Genomic DNA, 16,924 nt, shown 5'->3' on the forward strand with positions numbered 1-16,924 from the left:
AAAGCAAAGGTCCAAGGGTCGAGGAGCAAGGCATCAGCAAGGCAAGGGTCCAGGGGTCGAGGATCAAGGCATCAGCAAGGCGAGGGTCCAAGGAGCAAGGGGCGAGAGGCCAGATGCAACCAGGCAGGGATAGCGTTGCTGTGGCAAAGAGCTGAAGGGAAATGCTGAGCTTTTATCCCTCCCAGCTCCTGCCACCAGGTGCAGTGAGGTATCAAGTGGCCTCACCTGAGTGGCCACTCCTTGCTTCTCCAACACAAGCTGAGGCAGGCTCCAGTCCTGCAAAGCACTACAGGCCCCAGAGCCTGACTCCTGCCCATACTCCTGACAGGGAGCCGCCCAAAGTGGCTGGGGCAAACCCAGCAAGATGGGTGGGATATAAATAATAAATTATTGTTATCATCATCATCATCATCATTATAGTAGACACTGACAGTCTTAGCCTTCATGGATTTGGGGACAACATCCCCATTAGGACGACGAGGACATCTTTCTTTCTCTTCGCACGCCCTTTAAAAAGTTGCAGTTAAGTAATGGAAAACAGGGTGTGAGGATAACTAATGGAAAACAGAGTGCATTACCCAGCCCACAGCCCTCATTCTGCTTCTGCAACACCATGTTTTTGGGCCAAGCAACAGCTCTTTAAAGCTACAATGCCCCGCACATCTGGTTTGGTGATGGCAGGAACATGTTGTGAGGGTGCCAACCCTTCACAAGCAAATGGCTTGTGACAGCTCAGAGGTTCCCACACAGACAGAAGCCACCCTCTGCCACAAACTGTGTTTGTTTCCCGACAGGAGTTTCTGGAATCAGGCTGGGAGAGCTTCTCGCAGCTGAACTAAATTAACGTACCCTGTACATACTGTTTTGATATCTACATCTGGTAAGTGATATATAGCCACATCAAACTGTTGGTTTTTTTAATTATCAAAAAAGCGATTGCTGGAGATGTCATGTAAGTAATTTGAAACTAATGAAATGATTCTGATTCCCTCTGCTCAAAGGCCTCAGAGTGCTTCTGAAGCAAGCTTCATTTTAAGTGGCATCCAGAAATCACCCAAGCATTGACTTATACACTTATTTTTCGAAAATCAAACATTTAGAGGAATCTGCACATATTTATTCATTTCAAATACCTTTGCGCAGGTGGGAAGCAACTTTCCTGAGTGAACTATAGTGTCTTTTGACACTTGAGGGGCATATTTTTTAGGACCCACCTTATTTTTGTGATTGTAAGTAGTTTTAAACTTTTTAATATTGTGTTTTGATGTAACCCTTCCTGAGACCTGAGGGTAAAGGGCAGGCAACAAACAAACAAACAAACAACCTGGCAAGAGGATGCAGACTGTTGTTTAATGGTTAAAAAATGTTCTTCTCGGCTCCGCTCATTAAAACAATGATGGAAATATCCAAAACCAAGCATAGAATTAAATGCCTGGTGTAAAACTACATTTCTGAGAGCGGAAATTGTGTTTGCTTCTTTAAATCAGATGTTTAATTCGTCTTGGCTCAGTGATGCCATTAGCATTTAATAGATGGGCAAGTTTCGCTTAAATTGGGAGTTGAAACTTACTTTCATGCTTACAGCTTCATACTTACATACCACTAAGCTCAATGGGACTCACTTTTAAGTAGCCATGTGCCACTGCAGGTCTCTCCATTGAGCTGAATGGGGATGACATAATGTGCAAGAATAATGTGCAAGGTGTGTATATAATTGCACACAGCCCCCTGATCTAGGCAAATGGCTGTACATTTTCAATGTAGCTCTCCTGCAGTGAGTGATAGAGATACTTGCAGATCTGGTGAGAAGGGCTTTTGAAAATAAATCTTAAATCTCAGATATACAGCTTCTGAACCAAATGCCAGATCTAACACAGCGAGATGTTGAAGGCCCATTGAGCTGCTGAAGCAGAGCTGATTTTTAATGCACCCAATCTGCATTCAATCACTGATAACTTTTCTGTTGGGTTGTCAATTCTTTTTTTATGTGAATTTTTTTTGCCTCCACCATGTCATTCTTTTCCACACAGAGGTTTTGGCAGGACTAGTTTTTTGTTCTCTCATCATGCTCGTAGAAGAATAAGGGAGTGAAAATGTGGATTATTATATAAAGTGGATTATTATATGGGCACTGCTTTTTGATAGCAGAGGAACATCTGGCTTGAAATGTAAAGAAAACAGGTTTCACCCATTTCCCATGCAGCTTATTGTGAGATTGGCTGTGTGTGAAGTCTTCCATTATTTCTATACTTCTTAAGGAGCCAAAGCAAGGTTGGTGTCAGGAGGTGGCATAGTTTGGACTCTGTCAAGACCAGTAAGGGACTCAATGCCAATCCCTGGAACTTCCTGACCCTTTCTGCTCCTCCTCCTCATTGGAAGAACAGGCTTCATCCGTGTCATTTCCAGGTAGGGCTGGAAGAGACCCCCTGACTGAAATTCTGGAGAGTCACCACTAGTTAGTGCAGACATTGCCAAGCTTCCTCTGTGCTTCCTCCGTGCTTCACTCTTGCTGCCAGTTCACCTGCACCCTGAGTAAACAAGCACGGAAAGGAACAAGGATGAGTGTGGCCATTTACATACCTTGTCCTCACTGTCCAAGATGTGGTGCTTATTAACAAATAGACAGGCAGCAACATTGGCGGTGAGGATGGGGTCCCATGGACGTTTTGACCAAGAGGACCCCCCCCCCACACACACAAAGAAAAACACACCTTGAACCAGTGGTGACAATAAAATATTGCGGAAGCCCAGGTAAGCCCTGCCCCACACAATCGATCACATGATGCAGTGCACAAACTCCAACTGAATGGGAATGCCCATCTACTTTCTGGGGGCCCAGCCCCCACAAGTATTTTATTGTGGGGGCCAAAGCCCGCACAGCCCCTAGGAGTTGGCTCCTATGCCTTGAACTGACATTGAATCAAATAATGATTGCACAGGGTTAAGGAGAGGCAGAGCTTGTTTTCTTGGGAGATGCAACAGCAGTGCTGCACCTAGGACCCCATCTTGGAGTATTTGCTTTTAATCGTAACAAAGAGCAACAGAAATGGGTCTAGTCGCTGAGAAACATGACAAACTATGCTTGACGGTGACAAACCATCACCACGGATTGAAAATAAGATCCTGAAATTAAAAATATGACTCAAGTCTTCACAAAGGTCTAAATGAAATGGAAAGAGCTGAGGTCAATTCATGGTTGCCAAGCAATATCGAAGATGGGTGCAAGTCAAGATGCTTTTTCCCATCCCAGCATTCATAGACAGCCTCCATCTCCACTTTGCGCCCAAATACACGCTCCCTGTGAAATCTCTTATTACATTTGTTCTCCTGCTGCTGAAGCTATTTTAAACCACCATTTTTAATAATAGCATCCAAGATGTGACAAGCAGGGTGGGTACATTTGCTGGGAGGAATGCAGCATATCATTCTACTAGTTTTAGCTGGGCCTCACAGGGTAGTTTGCTAAATATATTTGTTAATTCAGCCTTGCTAGGAGAATTGTGCAGAAATTTCCACTGGCAAGCCTAAGGCTGCCACCTGGTGGTTGCTGACTCCACTCCAGTCCTTTTTATTTTACTTTTAATGTACTGTACTATTTGGAATCAACGAGATTGCCGGAATAAGCCAGGGTCTCAGGCTCATTTATTGTTGAATGTTCATTTTTTTCCAGTAACCATTCTCCATCATTTAAAAGTCAAGGCTGCTGCTGTTGCTTTAAATGCCTTCCTCAAGCAGAGAAGGAACATAACGGTTTTCAATGTAACACAATAAATGAAGGATTGGACTGTTAGGAAACATTGGAGTTTATTAAATGCCCTATTTTAAGCCAAAATCAAAATATCCCTCTTCTGTGTGCTAGATACAGAAGCCACTCTAAGGAACTTCTATGCATGCCCAACGAAAAGCATTTCAGAGGAGACTATGGCTTTTTAGTTTATTATGATATAGAAGAATGTTAGTTTTGTCTTTATGCCCCTTAATTTTTTTGTATCTGGGTCAACATGGATGATTCATTTAAGGCACTCACTCCAAAATAATGTTACTTCTGGCCTGAGATTGCTGATATTTTTCATTACATTGTAGCAAGTAATTTGGAAACAAATTACTCTGCTAATGATAATACTGATCAAACAGAAAACATTTCTAAAACAGGGAAAAATAAAGTACATTATATACATAACCATGATTTCATTTTAACTTACAACCCACTGTAATCTATTTTCTTTTCTTTTCTTTAAAAAATGTATTAAAGACTACTTAAATACTGCAAGGTTTTAAATAACGTAACAATATTTTCAGTGAACTGAGATCTACTACGTATCTGCCAGCATTATTGGCCCCATTTGAAACAAATACTTCATAAATTTAAACCTTGTATATAAGGAAAAAGTTCCAAAACAGATACTCCATTCCACATAAATAAGTATAGTTTTGTCCTTGCTTCAAAAATGCTCAGCTGTTCAAATTATTGGAAAACAGGGCTGTGGTTGCTTCCCCTTTCATCATATCTTTCCATTTCAGAAAGAATCATTCATTGCTAAATCTGCCCTGTAAAATATATTGTTGTATTTCCAGAATACATAATGGACCATTAGTAAAAAGTGTTAATTGCAAACCTTGAACTTTACAGTAAAAGTTAAAAGGAAATTCTCGTAGAAAGTCCTATGGAATGTGCACTCTGCGGAGTAGAATCTGGTTCATACTGGGCTGAAGTGGAAAATGGCTCCAGGAGAAATCCTTTGAACAAACCAGAGGTGTGTGCTATTCACAATTTCAAAGTGCAAGTTGGTGGGTTTTCTTTTTTAAAAAGAGTGTTTGTGAGGCTCTTGTTCAAGGCCACTAGCCAACACTGTGCAGGAAACAGGATGACAGTCCAAAACAGCATGACAGGTAGATGATGTGCTTCACTTAGATTTGCTAAGTCCACAATGTCCAGTCAGCACCACAATCAATTCCTTATCGCAGGGTTTTGTCCTCCTGTGATATCCTTCCTGGTACTGGGCAGAAGTCATTCCTCGGTTTCAGAACTCCTGCAGCAACCAACCGCAAAACAGAGTAACCAGGCCTGCCTATATAAAAAAGCAGGAGATGCATGGAAAGGCAGTTTTAGTGCACCAGACTGCCTAGAAGCACAGAACCCACAACCCTCCTCTCTCTTCTGGACTCAGCACCATGGGCAAAAGGTAGGATCAGTGCTCAGGAAGCATCACTCTCTGCTGAACACTTCTGTGATTCCGGGATATGGGAGTTTCCTTCACTTCTATAAATCTCCATCTGCAGGGGGCTGACACAACTTGTAGATTCTGTAAAGGCGTGACATAAAAAAAGTTGATATTACAAAAGGGACACTAATGGCCAATGGAATACAGTCGTACCTTGGAAGTCGAACAGAATCTGTTCCGGAAGTCCGTTCGACTTCCAAAACGTTTGTGGAAATCAAAGTGCGGCTTCTGATTGGCTGCAGGAAGCTCCTGCAGCCAATTGGAAGGCTGCGGAAGCCCTGTCAGACATTCAGCTTCCAAAGAACGTTTGCAAACTTGTGGATTTGTGGCGTTCGGGAGCCAAAATGTCTGAGTACCAAGGCGTTCAGGATCCAAGGTACGACTGTGTAGCAAAATAATTTCAAATAATAACTGTGTAGTTAAAATAATTTCAAGTGATTGTCATCTAAGGGCAACAGTGACACTGCCAACACGAGGAGGAGGATGGGACTGGTGACAGGAAGAGTATGACAGGCAATCCTCTCCACTCCAGATCTCTTGGGTTTTGTAAGCCATGAGTGGTGGCTTTGGATAAACCATTCTTCAGCCCTCTGATATTGTTTTGGGTAACCTTCCTTCAGCATTTAAACATCTGTAAGTCCAAAATCTGTGTGCTAAATCATTTTAATGATCAGACTGCTTTTTAGAACGCTTGCTGTAGCCCATAGCCAAAGCTTATGAATTATCTTTGCTTATCAGTTGTCAGTTCTGCTATTGTAGCAACTCACCATTCCTCAGGCAGCTGACAATGCCCTGACAGCCGCAAGATAACCATCACAAATTTATTTTATACAAAATGGAGCTACCCATTGCTATTTTTCTAGAAACAGAGGTGCCAGAACTGAGTTCTGGCTGAAAACAAGCCCTGGAACTACCCAAAAGGGCTAGGAGGAGTGTGAGATGACTTGAACAACAGCTATAAAAATCCTGCTGCAACCTGTAAAGCACAGTATACACTAGATTGGGTCAGTGTTAAATGCCTATGTAATATTAGGGATGGACTGAGTTGCCACGTCCCATGTCACTTGCGCTCAACTCAGAGATCCATTCCTTCCTTGTTTCTGCAGTTTTCTTTTTTAAAAAAATGTACAAAGCCCTTCATTTAAGCTGCATGCATTTTGTACATATCTCTATGTAAGAAGCACATTTTTGAATGCATTCATTGTAAAGCACACATTTTGTGTGCTTCTTAATGAAAAATACTCTCTTTTTTGCACTGAAACTACACAGCAAAATATGAAAGAGGAATCCAACTGGGATTTGAATTTTGATCCGCAGGAAAGTCTGGGAGTAAAAAGGGAAATGAATGAATGTTTCCCCTTTCCCTAATATCATAGAATCATGTGTGTGTGTATACAAAAAGTTGAAGATGCATTTTTTCAGGTGAAATCCTTGCTGTATAGAGTCACCTACCGGGGTGCAGACTGTGGCATCTGATCCATCACTTTCAGATTTTTTGCAGAGATTTCAACTCTTGGTCCCTAAAGAATCAAAAAACAAAAAACATTAGGTGGTGTGTTGGCAGAACGAGCGAGAGAGTGCAACCCTGGAGAAAAACCCTGAAAGACAAATATATTATTTTTCTTTGAAAGCACTTTAGCTTCAGCTACCAGCTTTGGAAAGCACCAAGGTAGTCCATTAGTCATCTGTGTTTACTTAAGATGAAAGGATTCCCAAAGCACTCTGCAACTGCTCCAGCCCAACACTGTAAGATTATCACAATATATATGCTGTAGGCCACCCGGAGTGGCGGGGTATTTATTAGTACAGTCGTACCTCGAGTTGCGAACACCTCGGGTTACGAACAACTCGGGTTACGAACTGCGCAAACCCGGAAGTATTTTCGCCGCGTGCGTGTGCGCAGAAGCGCTGCGCACATTTGCGCATGCGTAAAGCGCAAAAATAGCGCTTTGCGCATGTGCAAAATGGCATTTTGGGGTTATGAACTTTTCGGGTTACGAACTGCGACCCGGAACGGATCGCGTTCGTAACCCAAGGTACCACTGTATTAGTATTATTAAACAGAATGAAAACAAGAATATGGACAGCATGCAGAGGACTTTGAGCACAAACATAGTATGGACCACTGCCCCTTTAAGCATAAATATTTGCAATGGGCTTATTTTTCTACTATGCCTGTTTTTGGATACCATTAATATAATGGAACATACTGACATTCTGCATGTGAAAATCTAAGGGCTTAGGACTTAAGCACAATCTGCATCCTTTGGATATACACAAAAATGCCCTGTTTGAAATATTTGCAGCTCCTGTTTTCCTTTTTTCAATCAACCCTTCATAAAGGCTTACTTGTTTTCTCATGATGTCTGTTGCCTGCATGATACACTTAGGCAGGAGTCCGTGACTTCGAGCCAATATAGCTGCTTGTTCCAAGGACACGCTCAGCGTACTCCTAAAAACAGAACATAAAGAATGTCACTTCCAGAAGTCAAATGCCTATTCGTATAAAGTGGCACAGGGTGCGATCCTATGGTCCCTGGGCCACAGGACTTTTGACTTTCCCTATCTGAGGGTGGATGGAAAGGTCTCCTCTCAGGGAGATTTGACCTTGCAAGGCTCCTACCTACAAACCCTCTTCTACATCCAGGACACATCCACCACTCTCTACTCTGATGTCAGATAGAACAAAAAGGAGGCATGTCAGGATGGGCTGTGGATCTGCAGATTTCAACAGCCCCCTGTTCTTCCCGAGTTTTGGAGAAAAGCTATGCAAGCCCTGTAGCTGGTGCAGTTTATTTTCAAAGGACAACCGGCTGCAAAATGCCACATATAAAAAAGCCGCACCTCATTCCTCCCTGTCCCTTTGGATTGTTGCATCTGAGGGTTGTTGGTTCCACCCACCCCCACCCACCAGCAAAACCAATTTTCAAAACCGTTCTTTCATTTCAAAGGTCCTGCTTTCTCTGAGTTCCAGTTGAAAACTGCATTGGTTTATTTCTATTTTAAATGGCAAAGCTTTACAGTTTATCATTACTGTTTTTAATCCTGCTTTATATTGTTTCCGTGATAGTTTTTATGGTGAGCGTTTTAACTTTGCATGCAAAACGGAAACAAAAATGTGGAACTCTGGACAAGCCAAGTGAAAGGTAAAGTACTGGAAACAAATAATCGCGTAAGTATGTTGAAGGTACTCCATGCATTCGAAGTTCAAGCAAGCCAAAGATGAAGGTATAAACTAATTTATTCCAGAGTCACCTCCTCTGAGAAGCAGAAAATGAACCTAAATAACTTAGATCCAGTGCTGAAACATGTGTCTGTAGATGGTGACTCACATGATTTCTCCGTGCAAAAACAACAAACAACACAGAAAACTGGATGCTATATTCTCCCTGACATCCAAGTTTTATATGCAGAGGGATTGTCTCTGTTTTTGAATGAAGAAGCATTCAGTCATGCAAATCCCCACTTGCAATGGCAGAGCCCAGGGATCTACCAGTAGGTCACTTTTTAAAAAATGTTCATTCCAGAGGAACGCAACATTTGTTTTGATTTAAAAGCTCTCACCTTTGCATTCCAGTGCCGCACATTACAATCTGGCAGGCTCCGAGGCGATAACAGAGTTCAGAGGATATAGGCAGCAGTCCAGCCCCTGCTACGTAACTACTGGAATATCCCGACTGGCTGCTTTTTGTGCTGACAAAAGATTTCATTAGTCTGCAAAGCTCATCCATTGCATTGATGGGACGGATAAGCTACAAAAGAATACAAAGGAAGAATGCATCAGTGAAGCATCTGTACCTACAGGCTCCCCTGCCCTCAGTTATACCCAGTCTAAATGCTTATGCCAACAACCATTCATCAGAGCAACTTCCAAAATGGTAAGTCGGAATGTGTTGTTTGCTGCAGGGGATTTAAGGCCAAACTATACATTACACTGACACTCCCAGAATAGTTTTCTTTTTGGTAAAAGCAATGGGGAGTGAGTCTACACTCAGTAGGGGTCTGTGGCTACTGTTCGTTTGTCTAATTTACCTTTTACATTTTTAAATGTACACTTGAAAAACTTAAATGTGTGAGGAGGTCCAGAGGACATTTGAGAAACTGCAGACTGAACTAATGGGGCTCATATTACATTTAGGGCTGCCTAAGGCAGATGGACCTCCTCCAGGTGTGGCTTTTGGCGTGTGAAGTCTGCTTCCCTCTGTCCTTGCTCCTCTACCATCATATATATTCCAGGCTCTGACTCCAATGTGGACTCCTATGGCCCTTCTACATGCTCTAGGCAAGCATAATGGATCTCACGATGCTAGTAAAAAACCAAGCAGATCCCATACACCTGCAGCCTGCTCACCTCAACTCTACACAGAAGGAGAGAAGTGGCTTTGTGACTGCCACATGGGACGGCCAACCAGCGCTGTGCACAGCCAGCTTCTCCTAGAAATAAGGAGAACTGGTTGCTCCTGACCTCAGCTTGGTTTGGAAATTTGCACTTATCGCACATATGCCTAGAAGAGATAAATAACTACCTGACATTTACAGGTAGGTAGCTGTGTTGGTCTGAGTCAAAGCAAAATTTAAAAATTCCTTCAGTAGCACCTTAAAGGACCAAATAAGTTTTTATTTTGGTATGAGCTTTCGTGTGCATGCACACTTCATCAGATATGCATGCACACGAAAGCTCATACCAAAATAAAAACTTAGTTGGTCTTTAAGGTGCTACTGAAGGAATTTTTTTATTTTACCTGACATTTAGAAGACATCTGAAGGCAGGCCTCTTCAGGGAAGTTTTTAATCTGTGACATTTTAATGTATGTTGGAAGCTGCCCAGAGTGGCTGGGGAAACCCAGCCAGATTGGCAGGGTACAGATAATAAATTATTATTATTATTATTATTATTATTATTATTATTATTATTATTATGTTTCTGTACCTGATCAATCTTCACAGCTGTGGTATTGGAATCTGTAGGCAAGTTGGATCTCTCAAGGTAAAAAGTCCTGAAAATAATAAATAAGCTGTATTAGCTTGTGGTCATCTGGTTTCAAGCATTCCTATAAGACGTTTCTTTCTAAGGGGCTGAGGAACAAGTCAATGGAAGGCTAGATGTGGCCTATCAAATACGTTTCTGTGGCTTAAGGAATGGTGCCAGAATTAGAAGATGCTTTACTTCCAGGTGGCGCTGTGGTTAAACCACTGAGCCTAGGGCTTGCTGATCAGAAGGTCGGCGGTTCAAATCCCTGTGGCGGGGTGAGCTCCCGTTGCTTGGTCCCAGCTACTGCCAACCTAGCAGTTCGAAAGCACCTCGAAGTGCAAGTAGATAAATAGGAACCGCTACAGCGGGAAGGTAAACGGCGTTTCCATGTGCTGCTCTGGTTTGCCAGAAGCAGCTTTGTCATGCTGGCCACATGACCTGGAAGCTATAGGCTGGCTCCCTCAGCCAATAACGCGAGATGAGCGTGCAACCCCAGAGTCGGTCACGACTGGACCTAATGGTCAGGGGTCCCTTTACCTTTACCTTACTTCCATTAAACATGGCCAGGCTCATAGTTAGAAGCTGTCACTGGCCTCTCCTACTATTTTAAAGGGTTCATGGTATAGGGTTTCCCCACACAACAAAATGTCAGGTAAACAACTATGACCCCATTCACACATTACAATCTTGGGACTAATAAATCATGTTTTATTGGCCTGAGAATGAGCTTTGCCCTCACTTTTCATTCTCCCTTCCGGCATCTGGCTTTGATGCTTATATCCTGGCCTTGTCAATCCATACGGTACTATGGCATGCCATCCAAATTCAGAAATGATGGTTTAAAGTGCTGTTTACAAACCAGCATATGAAGCCAGAATCGGTTACTAGAACATTTGCATCCCATCTCCAATTGCTTTCTTTCTTTTTGTACTACCCTGTTTCTCATATTTTAAGACATACCCATGAAATAAGCCATAGCAGGATTTTTAAGCATTCAAGGAATATAAGCCATACCCCGAAAATAAGACATAGTGATAGGCACAGCAGCAATACCGGCCATGGCAGGAGGAGGAGGAGGAGGAAAAATATAAGACATCCCCTGAAAATAAGCCATAGTGTGTTTTTTGAGGAAAAAATAAATATAAGACATGTCTTATAATATGAGAAACACGGTATATACATTAAAAAGGTTCTCTTTCTTTCATTTAATACCCAAACAAAACTTGAAGTAAGAAAATCTCAATTCAAATGTATGGATTTTCTCTCAAATGAACAGGCTCAGGTGGCAAGCACCCTGGGGCAGGGACCAGCCTTCATGTATGCTACCATGTAAAGAACCACCCACACTGATAAAATCTTAATAACAATAATAATGTTGAGTACAAAGGCTGCCAACAAGCAACATTCTTTTTATGTCACAATACCTGAGTTTGCGATAATACTGCTGCACCTTCTCAAGAGAGGTGGAATTAATTTGCTGCTGGAGCTCTTCCAGAGAGGAACCATTTGGCTGGGACTGGCCTTCCAGATTTTCAAGGGCTGTAATGATTTTCATGAAAAACATCATGTATTCATTATAAAAGCTCACCCGTTTCCTTATTTCTTCTGTCACCATCACTATTATACAGGCATCCCCAAACTCGGCCCTTCAGATGTTTTTGGACTACAACTCCCATCATCCCTAGCTAACGGGACCAGTGGTTAGGGATGATGGGAGTTGTAGTCCCAAAACATCCGGAGAGCTGAGTTTGGGGATGCCTGCTATTATACAACGTAAAAGTACACGACACTTCTTAGAATGCTAAGTGGTTTACAATCCTGATCGTTATTCTCCCTCACCATTTCACAGATGGTGTGCCAAGACTGAGAGTCCAATAACATGGACATAATATGTGCAGGTTACAAAACAAGCTCAATGTGCCTGACCTTATGCTGACCCTCATCCTGTCAGCATTGTGAAACGGTTTTCTAATTTACCTGCTTCGATTAGGTTTAAGCTTCCTTAAACTTAATTTCCACTGTCTCGGACTTTGCCTTGCAGATTTAATAAGCTGCGAAAGAGCCAAGAGCTGGGGGCAACATTCATCTTTATCACCTAAGGCCCAATTACAAGCATCGTCCACCCCAATTACATTATAGCCAGTGGCTTAAAGGAAAAAAACCGAACAAACAGAATTTCACCTGTTACCTTTTGTGAAGAGCACAGCATGCAGCTTCAGACTCCCCCCGTTCTGAAACCGGGAAGGCAGTTTGGAGAAGTAGTAACTGTCTAAGTAAAAGAAGACCTTCAAAACCTGCCTGTTGCCTTCAACATGGTAGAAGACATGGGTATCTGGGGAAACAAAAAGACAGGTGTTGGAGACTGCATGAGCTTTTAGAGAGAACTGTTTTAAAAAACGACCAGTTGTCACTGTGCAATAAGAGGTACTGTGGCTTAAGCTCTCCAGAAAGTTCCATCCTCTGTCTTATGACTCTTGCCTCAGCCCAGACAGGAGTTCATTCAAGAATGGGATAATTTCAAAAATTATTTGAAAAGCAGCTGTAATCTAAACACGGTAGTTGCCTTTGAATGATTTCTGTAAATAATACATACAGTGGTTCCTCGCTAGACGAATTTAATTCGTTCCACGGGTCTATTCTTATAACAAAAAATTCATCTAGCGAATCCCATAGGAATGCATTGATTTATTTTTTTAAAAAAATTGCCCATAGGAATGCATTAATTGAATTTCAATGCATTCCTATGGGAAACCGTGATTTCTTTAAGCGAAAATTTCGTCTTACAGGGCGTTCGTTAAGTGAGGCACCACTGTATGATGGAATACGGTATCGAAATAGAAAAGAGAATTTTTACAAAATAGTAATGATAAATTAAAGCAAGATGTTTAATATAAAGGAAAATATGGAGAGGATGGGAAGTCATAGGTTCGTGTAGAAAGCACATAGTTGAAATTGTATGTATCTTCTGTGATATCTTTATTGGACTGACTGAAATGAAGATGACTACATGTTGTATATATATGGAAAATGAATAATAAAGCATTTAAAACAAAACAAAAAACAAAAACCTACTGCCCCCTAATCCAACTCATATGAGAGGGGTGAGAAAAACATGCCCTGTTCACGCTCTACTTCATTACTATGGTAGGAACATTATAAAACAACCAGCAACAAAACAAAGCAAAGAGTTGAATTAAATTACCGGTACATTAAAAGATTAGCAACGTTCTTGCTGGGTTTCAGCCAAAATGGCAACTTTTGAAGTTTTTAGTGCAAGTCCAAGTCTTAGTGGACTAAGTAAATGGGACACACAGGGGATATGTCAGTGCCCTGCAGGAAGAAGTACAAAGATATGGGGGAAAGAAGGGACAAAGAAAAGGCATGAACTCACTTGCAACAAAACACTCATCCAGTTGCCTGAAATAAAAAGCAACTTTGTCCAGCTCTGACAAAGTGGCTTGAATATCTTCCAGCATGGTTCGTTCCTCTTTCTGATTGAGAAAATAAGTAAATAAATAAATAGGGAAAGTTAGATGGGCTGCAAATAAGAACACACAGGCCCCTTTTCCCAAGGAATCGTGAGAAGATAGATAGATCCCCCCCAAAAAAACCTAAGCAACGCAAGGATCAGCTGAAGGGTGTTTTCTGCCACATTATTTTGGTTAAGGCTGCATCTCATCCCATCTTTCACATTGCATATTTAATTTCCCTACATTACTGTTCTTTTAAAATGAAAAATATTCCAGCAAACAAGGAAGTACTAATCTCTATGCAAAAAACACGATGACTATCCTTCCAGCCATAATTTTAGCATCATTTTTCAATGGATTCCATTTCCATATATCCCATCTATATAGCATAACCCTGCTTCCCGCTTCCCTCTTACTGCTTTTGATGTGTACTGTACTTCTCCCTTGCACACACATTTGATGCAATACATGATACAGCTTCTCGCCAGCAGGGGACAGAAGACGCCACACAATTTTCCACCCGCCAATGCCTTTCCTGCAGTGCTCTCTACGCAGCACCAGTATTCAACCTTTCCAGATGCAGGGCCCACCTTTTAGTACTACCTGCAACATGGGGTCCACTTTCAGTCTAACCGCACATGTGCATCTATCTTACTTTTGTTCCAGAGGTGACCCAAAGCCAGGCGAGACAGGCCTCCTGTACTTTTAATAGTTTCATGGACTAGGGAATTATGGAAGTATGTAATGCAGGGTTTTGTTGTGTGTTTTTTTTAAAGGTTTGGAATGTAAGAACTGACATATTCTTAATCAGACCATTGGTCCATGTGACTGGTGGCTCTCGTGGATTTCAAACAGAGGTCTTCCAGACTTGCCTCAAAATGTCAGGTATTGAATCTGGGACATTCTACATGCAAAGCACACACTCTTCCACTGATCTGCATTTGCTAAAATTCCCTCTTAACTATTAAAAGTTAACTCTGTTCTGCTTTGCAGCTGGTCATCTCTCAGACAAACCCTGGACAAATAAAACGGTCGCAATTACAACCCACCTCAGATTGGAATGCATGTGGGTTCTGAAGAAAATATTCTATGGAACAACCACGTAAATGAGCAACATGCAACCCCGTCTAGAAATTCACAGGACATGTACATGCCTATTATATTTCTCACATCTTAGGAGCACTTAAGCGAGTCGACAGAGATTTTGAACCGAAAGTTGGGCCGGGCCTCCTTCACAGTAGCGGAAAAGAGCATTCCCAGGGCAGTGGGCCCATTTATGTTTAAAGGAAACAATAATATACAGCAAATATATCCAGGGCAGGCATAACAACCTGGTCAGGAAATGAGTAAGAAGAAGACTGTAAAGTTCGTTGTTGTTATTATTATTATTATTAGCAAACTGTATTCCACCCTTACCACAGAGGGGGAGAGCAAAGACTGGTAGTTGAGCAACACCCCCGTGGCCGCTATCTGCTCCAACCACTTCTTGCTGGCTTCCCTGCTGCTCTCTTCATACTCCCCGTTGTTATTGTATCTGTAGTTGAGAGCACCCAGTAATTGCTCGGAGAACGTGCAAATGGCAGCCACCAGAGCCTGGCAGAAAATCGCGTCTCGTCTCAGCTGCAGCTCAGTGTCTGGGAGAGAGAGGGGAGAACACACAGGAATCAGGAGTTATCATTTGCTTCATGGCATGAGCCCAATGCCAAACAGTGTTTCCAACCTACATTCATGTTTCCCCCCAAAGGAATGCTCAGTTTCCCACAACAGAGAGCACAAGGGAACGGAAGGACTGTTGGCCAATAAAAGGGGTGTCCAGTATCACTGACATGATATGCAAGGATAATAACTGCTGTTCTGCCAACACCTGCCAAGCACTATCAAATTTTAACATTTGTTTAATGACTTTCCCCCCTATAGCACCTAAGGGGTCATTTGCAAACAGCAGCAAATCAAGGAGATGCTTTACCTGTGCATTTCAGCAACGCCAAAAGCAGCTGGTTCTTTCCATCTAGAAAGGAAAGAAAAATATTTTTTTTAAAAAAAAAATTTTTTAAGTGAGCATAATCACATGCCACTTAACTAAGTGCTGAGTCCCAGTAAGAGATGTTGGAATACAAGCAGACTTGGAAATTGCACCCCTTAGCCTAGAACAGGAGTTCCCAAACTGAGGTCCATAAGCTTCATTTAGCTCGTATGCAGCTTTTCAGTGAAGAGCACTTAAAATTTGAATTCTGTTGAATTCTTCCATATATTCGAATTGTAATACAGCAATTGCAATTGCTGCAGCAGGCATGAAAAAAACTTTTATGTGGTCCATCAAAACTCCCAGCCATTTTCAAGTGGACTATGAGGATGAAAGTTTGGGGACCACTGATCTAGAAGGCATTGCCCCTTTTCCTCAGCTCCGCATGGGCTGTTTACAGGTAGGTAGCCGTGTTGGTCTGCCGTAGTCGAAACAAAATAAAAAATAAATTCCTTCCAGTAGCACCTTAGAGACCAACTAAGTTTGCCATTGGTATGCACACTGTATCTGAAGAAGTGTGCATGCACACGAAAGCTCATACCAATGACAAACTTAGTTGGTCTCTAAGGTGCTACTGGAAGGAATTTTTTTTTTATTATGCATGGGCTGGAATTGGTTACTTAATGGGAAGGAGAAGTTGCTTTGCACATACTCTTTGAAATTACTTCATAAGTTTCCAGCACTCAGCAACTTGGAGCCCTGACAAATCTTGGCTCCAAGAAAACAATTGTTCACGTGCACAAACTAGGAAGGGGGCAAAAGTCAGACATCATGGCCAGCTCCAAGTGTGCTTAATTAAATCTAAAATACTGTAGCAAACTGTACATACAAGCCCCACCCTCAATGTCCCTATGCATGCTGGTGGCACTTTAGATCATAGGTGCCAAGTTCCGGATTGAAAAATCCGGGATCAGCAGTGCTGCAGCACTGGAAGTCGCTTCTATGCACTTCCAGACATGTGTAGAAGCATTTCCAAAATGTCCGCAGCGCCAGAAGTTGCTTCTACGCACTTCCGGACATGCGTAGAAGTGACTTCTGGCGCTGCGAACATTTTGGAAATGGGCACAGCGGCATTGGGAGTCACTTCTACGCATGTCCGGAAGTGCGTAGAAGCGACTTCCAGTTCCGGCACGGCACCAGAAGAACATGGCCGCTGGCAGGAGCTCCGTAATCCAGGGGAATATGGGGTATTTTGCCATTCGGGACACCTGCGGGAAACGGTAAGAAAATACGGGGG

At 42.3% G+C, this 16,924-nt stretch overlaps 1 protein-coding gene across 1 annotated transcript in view; it reads right to left on the reverse strand.

Moving 5' to 3' along the window:
- Positions 1-246: 246 nt before the first annotated feature.
- PREX1 (phosphatidylinositol-3,4,5-trisphosphate dependent Rac exchange factor 1) overlaps positions 247-16,924 on the reverse strand; it is a 240,368-nt gene continuing 223,690 nt past the window's right edge. Inside the window, exons 31-40 of the mRNA XM_035122595.2 lie at positions 15,631-15,672; positions 15,081-15,298; positions 13,586-13,685; positions 12,383-12,526; positions 11,619-11,733; positions 10,153-10,219; positions 8,787-8,974; positions 7,572-7,674; positions 6,675-6,742; positions 247-5,303 (exon numbers count right to left, since the gene is read on the reverse strand). Coding sequence (XP_034978486.2) covers positions 5,261-5,303; positions 6,675-6,742; positions 7,572-7,674; positions 8,787-8,974; positions 10,153-10,219; positions 11,619-11,733; positions 12,383-12,526; positions 13,586-13,685; positions 15,081-15,298; positions 15,631-15,672 — 1,088 coding nt within the window. The 3' untranslated portion in view covers positions 247-5,260. The remainder of the gene's footprint in view (positions 5,304-6,674; positions 6,743-7,571; positions 7,675-8,786; positions 8,975-10,152; positions 10,220-11,618; positions 11,734-12,382; positions 12,527-13,585; positions 13,686-15,080; positions 15,299-15,630; positions 15,673-16,924) is intronic.

The sequence above is a fragment of the Zootoca vivipara genome, chromosome 7 (assembly GCF_963506605.1).
Source record: "Zootoca vivipara chromosome 7, rZooViv1.1, whole genome shotgun sequence".
Lineage (NCBI taxonomy): Eukaryota > Metazoa > Chordata > Lepidosauria > Squamata > Lacertidae > Zootoca > Zootoca vivipara.